This window comes from Centrocercus urophasianus, unplaced genomic scaffold, assembly GCF_019232065.1.
Source record: "Centrocercus urophasianus isolate 14NV4802_14NV808 unplaced genomic scaffold, USGS_Curo_1.0 seq_411, whole genome shotgun sequence".
NCBI classification, from domain to species: Eukaryota; Metazoa; Chordata; class Aves; order Galliformes; family Phasianidae; genus Centrocercus; species Centrocercus urophasianus.
The window spans coordinates 1-10,327 of NW_024884991.1; the positions used below are offsets into that span (position 1 = coordinate 1).

Sequence of the window (10,327 nt, forward strand, 5' to 3'; positions counted from 1 at the left end):
GGTGGAGTCAGCGAGCAAAGCGCAGCGCTGCGCTCCCGGGGCCGCCCCGCCGCCGGTTCTTCCTCGCACAAAAGGCGGAGGTGGCACCTGGAGGCCGCGCTGCCCCGGGTGTCCCCTCGGGGCCTCTCCCGCAGCCTCCCGGCCCGCAGCTGCCGCAGAGCTCTAAACCAAATGGCTGCTGTTGCTGCTTTCGCACGTGCAGGCACCCTGCTGTCGGGTGGACGGAGGACTGGGCCCGGCCCGGTGGGCTCTACTTGGTTGGGGCCAGTGAGGAGTTTGTAAAGCAGTTTCGCCCTGCTGTGATGTGTTCTTTACTGAGAAACCTCTGCTTTGACTTGCTTTAAAGGCAAAACGTAGCAAATAGAAGTTACTCCCACAAGCCATATCGTGGCAGAGAGGCAGGTCCAGAGCTTTGGTCCAGAGCTCTCTGGTAACAGTGTCATCTCTCCGTCTTTCCCAAAAGTGAATCAGATGGCAACCCCAGCACGGAGGATGAGTCCAGTAAGGGGCAGGAGGATTTATCCCCGCATCCGCTCTCCAGCTCATCTGATGGAGTCACCAGCCTCAGCCTTCCCAGCCACATGGAGCCCGTCTACATGCAGCAGCTTGGAAACACTAAAATAGCCTTGAGCTCATCTGGTGTCTTGTTGAATGGGAACCTCGTGCCTGCCAGTAGTTCTCCCGTCTTTCTCAATGGTAGCTCTTTTCTTCAAGGACCCAATGGTGTCATTCTCAATGGACTCAGCGTTGGGGCTTCCCAGCCGGTGACTTTAAATTCACCCAAAACCACTTCAAGTGCTGTGAGTAATGGGGTGTCCATCACTGACATCATGTCATCTTCTTCGGAAGATGTGAAGGACTTCAAACTCCTCCAGGCTTCAGTCCCCAACACAGCAGCAGACACATTCAGCCCCAGCAACATACCGGTCTCCTTCCCAGGATTGATACCGAGCTCAGAAGTGAAAAGGGAAAACACACAAACTGTTGCTTCCCAAGATGGAGGCTCTGTAGTTACTTTTACTGCTCCTGTCCAAATAAACCAGTATGGCATTGTCCAGATCCCCAATTCAGGAACAAATGGCCAGTTGCTGAACGGAAGCATTGGTTTTTCTTCTCTGCAGCTGCCTCCTGTTTCTGTGGCAGCTTCTCAAGGTAAAAGCTTTATTTGTTACAGGGAAAACTGTGAGGAAAAAATCAGAGTTGGGCACATGTTACAAAGCTATAATACTTTCAGTGCACTTACATGTGCTGGCCCCAGCTACACACAGCACATCACATCATTTGTCCCTTTTCCTTTCATGTGGATTCTTTTCACAGGTAGGCTGTGATGTGAGAACTGAACTGCTTTATCAAGAGCAGGGAAGGAAGCCTGCTGCTTTACACTCTCTTCATTCCACGCTTTTTCCCAAAGCCTATGATATCAGTCTTCACAGAAATTTGTAGATTTCACACATTTCAGTAAATCAAAATACTCCCCGTGTGCCATTAAAATCCTTTTTTTTTTTTTTTTTTTTTTTTTATGAGAAAGTTTATAAAAATGAGAACTGCAGCAGCTGGAAACTGTTGCTGTTGTTGTTCTTGTGGTGGTGGTTTGGTTGGTTTTTGTTTTTTAGCCAAACAATTTCATAAATAAATTTTATATGGCCATAGACACAGCAAAACCGAGTTGCACTCATGCACTTCCTATCCCATAATTAAGAATGAATAAACTGCAGGAAAACAATAGGCATATGTAATAGCGTGTAGATAGAAAGTGCAGGGGGGATTTGGGTAAAACTGCCCTCTGTCCAAGGGAAATATGTCATCATAGGCTCACGTGCCAAGTGTGCAGGCTCCTCCCTGAGTTTGCCAGGGTTTGTCTTAACAATGCCATGCACTGAGACTTCTGGCCAGCCAGGAAGAAGCGCAGCAGTGGCTCTGCTTCATTATTTTGAGGCAGCTCAGACACAAAGCGAAACTGAACAACTTTGTTACTTATTAACCACTGTATCTTTGGTTATGAAAATGATTAAACTTGAATGAATTGCTGTAGTTCCAGGAGTGCTGAGTGCTGCACTGGTAATCATATTGTTAGCTAATTTCAGTTATAGGAACTTAACTTTTTTGCTGTTAAAACAGCACAGAAAGGAAATTGAGGCTATACAAACGCTTTTTAAACAGGTAGACAATCATAAGAACTGAAGATATGACTTTTTCCAGTGAGTTTTGGTCACTGGAAGTTGTTGACAATTTGTTAAAGATTAAAAAAGGTAAGACGTTGGTGCGAATACCACCTGCAATTACAAAGCTGTGTAATCCACGTGCTCCAAGGCATAAGCTGACAGCTGGCAGCAGTGAGAAAGAAATTTGTGCTCCTGAAATATGGGACAATGGGAAAGTCCAAAGTGCATAATAAGCCACTCTCTAAACATTTTCCCCATGGTTGAAAATATCAGGAGGTTGATCCATACTACGTCTTGTGTAGAGAAGAGTCAGGATCCACACTGGCTGCTTTGTTTTCTCTCCTCTTTTTTTTTTTTTTTTCAACATGAAAAGGATGAATAGCTCCCACTATTCCAAGTGAAGTGCATTGCAGACTGAGTAAGCTACAGTAAATGACACGTTATTGCCAGGTAACTTCCAGTTGCCTCAGCTTTATTATTCTGGTTTATATGTACAAGTATCATCTTCCAAAAAATCATCACGATTGATGAGTGGAAATGAATGAGGACCTAAACTTGTCCCCCAGGTGACATATGCTTCAGTGCTGTTATGAAAAATCACAGTCTCCAGCTGTAGCCTCTTAAAATTACAATTATTAAAAACCTGTTGTGAAAGATGTTTAAAGTGGGACCCAGTCACAATAGCCAGCATATCTTATTTTAGGGATGGTTACAATGACCACTTTCACAGTGTGTCCAGTAGAACCAAATTCAGATCTTGTCTGGCCAGATTTTCTTGCTGTGCTTATCTAGGACATCACCCAAGCAGTCCAGTGGCTTTCAGAGAGGGTGGTTGGGGTGGCTTTACACCACACAGTCAGTGTAGGAGGATTAGGCTTCTAGCAATATGTGATGAAGCACAGTGAAAGGCAGTACGTCTGTGTGCTTGGCTGATTGCATAGTTATCCTGGTAGAAGTTATTGTTGTTTGAACTTTCCTCCTGCAGGTTCACTCGGGTAGGTTCTGCCTAGCAATGGTGTATTTTATGTGACGTGTCTATGCTTTCCCACACACAGGTTGTGATCTGTCTCTGAACTATCTTTAATAGCTTCTCATGCTTCTATTCTTAGATAGAAATGGAGTGGTGGCAACTAGTGAGGGCCAAAGCACATTCATTTTAATCACATGGCTAGGAACTGTTTGCTCCTTAATGAGAGTGAGTCTGAAAGGTACCTAATTTACCACAACTTTTATTTTCTCTTTCTAGATACAGTTTCTATTAACAGAAGCTTTTATTTCTTCCCAATTTTTTTCTCACCTGTTGTAAACAGTGCTCTTCTGTGTCACATGGGATATGTTGTGTGCATGTACTTCTAACGCAGGACTGCCAAAGCTTCTCAGCAAAACGACCGCAGAGCTTTCTGACAGCTGTAATCTGTATTTTCTTCTCTTTTGTTTCCCTTTCCCTAGATAACGTTTCGGTAAATTCTAGCACATCAGATGGAGGAACTTTCACAAGTGACTCTTCAACGGTGCAACAAGGAAAGGTTTTCTTCAGCCCCCTCGCTCCGAGCGCCGTCGTTTATACAGTTCCCAATTCAGGTCAGGCGGTGGGATCCATCAAGCAGGAAGGACTGGAAAGAAGCCTTGTGTTTTCTCAGTTAATGCCAGTCGGTCAGAACACGCAACTCAATGTAAACATGTCTTCTGAAAATATATCTAGCGGAGGACTCCAGTCCCTGGCCTCCTCGTTAGTGAATGTAACACCCTCACATAATTTCTCCCTCACGCCGCCGACTCTTTTAAATGCTGCAGAACTGAGCTCTGGTATCTCTGAGAGCCAGTCCATGTCGTCGCCCGTAACCAGTACCTCTACTGTGATATCTATCAGCAACACTAACTATGCAACTCTTCAGAACTGCTCCCTCATTACCAGTCAAGATCTGTTGTCCATTTCTACAGCACAGCCCGCACTTGGAGAGATCGTTTTTACGACTGGGGACCGTGTGAGCCATCCATCTGCACAGGTACACCAGGATTTTGTCCGAGAGCACAGGTTGGTTCTGCAAGCTGTACCAGACGTCAAAGAGAATTTCTTGCCTAATTCGGAAAGCAAATCAACCGGCAATTTGATGATGCTGGATTCGAAGTCCAAGTATGTTATGAGTAACATGGTTGACACGGTTTGTGAAGAACTGGAAACGGACAAAAAGGAACTTGCCAAACTGCAGACAGTTCAGATGGATGAAGATATGCAAGACTTATAATTTTTTTTCTTGCTTTCTGTTTCAGTAGATAAGACTCCTGTTTGAGGCCCTAAGAAGCACCAAGTGGAGTGGGTTTTTTGTTGTTGTTGTTTTTTTAAAGAAAACAGAAGAACATTTAAATGGTCTGAATTGATGTACAGAGGAATCTCTGGCAACGGGTCTCAGTTGCCGCACTTGGTTTGCATGCAGTATTCTCTTTTAAGCAGATTAAAGGAGAAAGGAAACGCCAGGGGAAGTACCGAGCAAATGGGTACAGGTTTGGCTACTGCTACTGCGCTGATAACGTAACTAGATTCTCTGTAGTGCAACATACTATCAACAGTAAGTATACACTCCTAACAGTAGGTAGAAAGCAAAAATCTTGCTCTGGAAAGGTAGAAATGATGCAGTTGTTTTCGCTGTTTACTTCTAGTCCGTGGGCATTGAAACATTTTTTAAGAACTCTAGACGATACCTCACAGGCTACTTTTTTGTTGTTGGAGGTTAAGAAACAAAACCATAACTAATTTTGTTACTGGTGTGTTTGCTTTTTTTGTTTGTTTTCTTTTTTTTTTTTTTTTTTTTTTTTTTTTTTTTCCAGCAGGCTTGTGTTCATACCAAAAATCTCACATCAAACATGGACAGGTTTCGAGGTGCTACAGATAGCATTTTGTCAGTGCACCAAAAAAGCATCATCTGAAACTCTAATTATGCAACTCGGAAGCTTTCTCTCCAGTATGAATGTAAATATTGTTTCAGCTCTTATCAAGGAGACTTTTTTTTTTTAAATTAGTACAATGGATTTTATTTATGGTTAATGTTCCCTTTCACTTTAGACACAATGCATTGAAAAGGAAAACGTTTTTTGGCTGTTTAATTTATTTTTATTGTTTGAGCAGGAAGTAAACGTAGTTATTTCCGACAAGGTTTTACTTTTTTGTAGTTTTTCAAGCAATAGACTGTAAAAGTAAAAATGTTAATCACACTGAAACTAGAAAATGAGCTCCCAGTCTCACAAACCCAAGAGGTCCCTGTCTCTACCCCCTCTGTCTTTGTGTTCAGGGGTTTTTTGTTTGTTTTGTTAGTAATTTGCAAATTAGTTGAACCTTTTTTCTTTGTGTATTTTTTATGGAATTCCATGTGCCTTTCTTCCTAGTGGCCTTATCTTTGTTACTAAAGCACAGTGGCAGGAGGAATAAAAACACTGACTTGCAAATCTCCGTCCTCAGGGCCGAATCCTGATGCCTTACTTTTGCAAGTAGCCCTGCTGACCCCTGAGTCCCTACTTGCACGAGTAAGAAGAGTTGAGTCTTTTGGAAGAGTTGAGTCTTTTGGTCAGGCTGGGTGACATTGAATGGTGGTGCAGGGAGCTGGAGGCAGGAGGATTGTGCATAGGGACCACAGGCAGAGCAGTGCAGGAGGAAAGATCTTGGCTCTGGCCTCGGTCTGATGAGTGTAGAAGGTTGGTGGGCAGGCCAGGGAAGGGAGCCCCATGTTTCCCCACAGCCGTTGGCCCAGCAGCCCTTGTGGGAGGGCTTCAGCTGCTGTTCAGCAAGCAGGCCCCCATCCAGGAGTGCACTTAAGCATGGATTTATAAATCCTTCCAGAATAAGCAGGGCGGGGGCCGGTGGTGGGAACTGCAGCTGCCCAGAAGGTCTGTGGAGCAGCCCTGCTCCCTGCCTGCGTGTGGATGGGTGTCCTCTCCCTTCACCCCTCTGCTCTCCTTCACGGACAGCACAAGCAGGCAGGCTGTGGGCAGGTGGAAAAGCCCTTACCTTTCCTCCAGAGAAACTTCTGTAGCATGGAAAAGCACATCCTTAAGCTTTAAAATAATAATAATAATGCAGATGTATAAAAACGACATGCTGTTTATCTTTGTGTTTCTGTTTTATTTTTATTTCTTATTCTAATGTGAATATATACAGTAGCTAAAGCATGTATTCATCCTCATCAGGGGCATGGGCCGAAGCCTTTGGAAGACGATGGGAAATTTTTTCTTAAACTTCTGTGGGCTCCATGCCAGGCCTAACACAAAATCACTTGGGCAAAAAGAGTGGACAGGCAAGTGAATGGAGAGAGCACATCCCAGTCTGTTTCTGTCTTGGTTATTACCTGGTTCTGTGGAAAGCCTTTAAGGAATGAAGGTTTCTCCCATATGGCACAGACATCCTTGCTGTTGTTTTGCACTATATTGGATGCAGCATGTTTTGCAAGGCAGCGTGTGAAATCTCAGAGCTGAGCTCTGCTGGTAAATGCTGCAGTTTACACTGCAAGCTGGAGTCTTGAACATTGCAGGGAAAAGTGCAGGGGAAGGGAAGAGCAAGCGTGCGAGGCTTGCACTTTGCAAGGAGTCAGTGGTGCTTTGCAAACAGAAGCAGCCCCTGAGTAGTTGGCTGTCCCCACGTGCACCCAAACAAAAAGGGTGTTTAAGGCAAGTGCTTTAAAGTGGAGATTATTACAAGCAGAGCATGGAGATACATACATATATATATATATATATATATTATATATATATATTCCCTGGCACAACTTGTCTTGGCATTCAGGGGGTCTCCATGTGAGCAGGGAATCGGATGGTGCAGAACTCTGCTCCAGTGGTTTATCTGAGTGCCTTGCTGGGCTCCAGCATGAACAATTTGTTTTCCACCCCTCCTTCACCCTCAAAACAAAGATGATGATTATGATAACAGTATCTGCATCTGATCTGCATGAATTACTCAACTTGGGGAAAAAAAGGATCCTGTATTGCTGTATTAATGGAGAACGTGTGCACAGAGCAGGAGCTGTGTGTAGCTCTGAGGGAGTTGTTCAGGGCTTAATGTTTGGTTTGTGGAGCTCGGACTTGTTTCTAGAGGCAAGCTAGAGAATATTTCAGAGCTCTCTGTCCAATGTTGAACTCATCAGGTTCCATAACTGAAAAGACTGTGGTGTCATGATGTTACTTTTTTTTTTTTTTCTCCTCCCTTACATTTGTGGTGTTACTGAGGCTCTGAATTCCATGGCTTTGCAGCACAGTTGATGTGAAAACTGTATATGCTGTTACAGTGGTGCGTATCTCGGGGTGCCTGGTACTTCTAATAGGAGACCTCCCGTTCTTTCGTGGGAGCAGAGGATGTATATAAAAGCAGTGGTTTGGGACAAAGTAAGATTAATCTATTCGTCTTCCAGGTATCAAGTAACTTATTTCGTTATTATGTTTTACTCTTTCTTTCTCCCACTGAAAAATAAGTGTCATTCCCTCCAGATGATGTAGTTAGAACCTCGTGTTTTTTTGCAGGTACATATGCACAATATAAAGACTCATTGCACGGTACAGTGTTTCTAAAATAGATATTTAAATAGTAGTTTTACTCCTACTGTAAATTAAGGGTCGGTTTTTATTATGCGGCCCTCAAGCAAGAAGGCTGACTGCTCTACGTAGACAGGACACAAAGCCCCATCGAGCATCTGGGGCCAGATCTTCAGCTGCTGTAAATAAGGCATTGCTCCACTGTTTCCCAACTGAAGATTTTACATGGTGTTCAGGGGGTACGGATGCTCATCTCCCACAGATACTCATGGCAGTGAGCATCTGAATCTCACGGACGGTCCTTACTGTCGCGTTCTATTGTTTCAATGGAAGATCAGTCTATCCAGCACAACTACTACTTCTCTTCCCTCCCCGCTGTGGATGAGAATAAAGGATCATTTCAACTTCACATATGTTTGTAACTTGTAAGTCCACTGGAAATCTTACAGGAAACGTTGCCAAATTCTACTGCTTTTCTGGTCCCAGACTCAGCTTTGAAAAATACGCTTAAAGTTTAAGCAAATTCCTATAAAGCATGAGTGCTAAAAAAAGAAACAAACATAAAAACTGTATTCTTCACTACCTTTAATTAAAGCTGCCTCTGTTTCACCAGACTTTTGCAGAGAACCCGAAATATCCTGAATCAAATGCTCTGTCTGGACTATTTGCAGCATTGTCCCTGCGGTCTCACCTAATTGGACATTTCAGCCACAGCAGTCGTGGACATCTGTCAGCCAGCTCCTTGGCTGGGATAAACGAGCACAGTTCACTGACTTTCGTGTCATTTCACACCAGCTGAGAATGTGGTCCATTCATTTCACTGGAGCTGGATCAGGGATGGATTTGGCCCAGTTTGCAGTGACACTACAAAGCAGTTCACAAGGCCGATGCTCAGACAGTTGCAATGAACGGCACCAACCTATCCAAGCAAATACCTCTTGCCATTTATCGTTTCGCCCTGCCTGTGGATTCAGGAAGATGCATTTAGAAAGCTGTTTTCTCTAGAAATAAGGCTGGAACCGTCTCTATTGTTGTTATCCTTATGAGATCAATGACAACAATGGATGGATTCACGGAAATGATTTGCAGTTAAATTAAGCAAGGCAGAATTTGGCCCCGCGTGCACAGGAACTTTTCCTGTACGCAGATTTCCAGTGCCTGTGCACTTTTCTTAACGAGGACAGACAAACAACCAGTAGGGCACATCCCTCTGGTTCTGCATGAAGCAAACATGCAGGATCCCAGGAGCATGGAGCCTGTGTTGTCTGTGGTCCGGCAGCATCTCAAATCACAAAAGCAACAATAATTTTGTAACTCCAAAAGCAAAATGAATGGCATTTTACAAGCAAGGAGACCTGAAGTCTTCCTTTATCTCCTAGCAGTTACTGTCTTGAAGGATGTTTTATATCTTACTTTTATGTTTCATATAATTTAAACTTAGCTTCTTACATTTCTGAACTCAAGGAGGAGGGGGTGAATCCTCTGACTTTCAGGATTCACATTCAGAGGATGTTTGTTCTTTTGCTGCATGTACTGCTTGTCCAGAACTAACCAGTTATTTCTGCGATATGGGTTTATTGTGCCTTACAACAAATGAGACGTTGAAGCGGAATGTACGCATTAGAGGGAATAATCAGAAGTCTTTACTGCACTGTTAGATGATGCCGACCCAGAGAGCATCATCAAACATATCTGTGCTTAATTACCCAACCAAAGAGATCTAAAGTATGTATGTTTGTTGTACTGTAATAGGGGTTTGTGCCTGGACAATTAAGTGTTTTATTTGTATTCTGAGATGATGTGAACTTATTTTTCTAAACACTATACTGAATAAACTTTATATTTATACACATCTCGTGTAAGTATTTCTCTTCAGCTACAGTATCTTTGAACTGTGTGTTAAAAGAGCAATCCGAGGTAGATCAGTGCTTGTAATGGCTTGCTGTGAGGGTGATGGCAGCAGTGGATGCTTGCGCTCACCATGGAACTGATGCGAAGCCTCCCTAAGAAGCACGAGCTCTTCTTGTGATTCAAATGTTTTTTTTTCCAGACCGTAACTTTGCTTCAAAAATACTAAATTAAAAACAGTAAATCTTCTATTTCATATGAAACCCACGTATTAAATCTTGTCTCAGACCAAATTTACGCCCTAATTAAATACTATCATAATACATTTCTACCTACGGCTTGGGACCGGATGGTATTTCCTCGCAGCTTCCTTGACATTAGGACTGTTTTGGTTTTGGGTAGGTAAATCCCTATTTGCTGAATGTGTGGAGATTCTATCCTAGCAGCAGCACACATCCTGCTCGCCCCACGCAGCACTGCTCACAGTATTCCTGGAGGTCCCCCAGCCCTGCACATCCCTCCCTCTCTGCCCCGTGGCTCCTCTGCAGCTGCCGCAGCAAATCCAGCTCCCCGAAGGTAGAAGGAGACAATTGTGGTGTTGCCCAACCACTTTTCCTTCCCAGCAGCAGCGTGTGTGACTCAGTCCTGTTGTTCGTATCACTTACCTTTGGCATGGCAAAGGTTTTGCCTGAGCAGTAGGACTGGAATAATATTTTCCTGCCTGTGGGGGACGGCTGCAGTTTCCAAGTAGTTAATTGATCTCCGACAGCAGCTCCGTTCCAGCTTTGCTTGGGGCAAGGCTG

The 10,327-nt window shown here is 43.8% G+C and overlaps 1 protein-coding gene across 1 annotated transcript; it reads left to right on the top strand.

Annotated features, from left to right (window-relative positions):
• Nucleotides 1–437: 437 nt before the first annotated feature.
• LOC122168285 (homeobox protein SIX4-like) lies at nucleotides 438–9,528 on the top strand (the record flags this gene model as incomplete). Its single annotated transcript, XM_042833466.1, has 2 exons — nucleotides 438–1,152; nucleotides 3,612–9,528. Coding segments are annotated over 2 exons (1,512 nt in total), but the record flags the coding sequence as incomplete, so codon positions are not given.
• Between the last annotated feature and the right edge of the window lie 799 nt (nucleotides 9,529–10,327).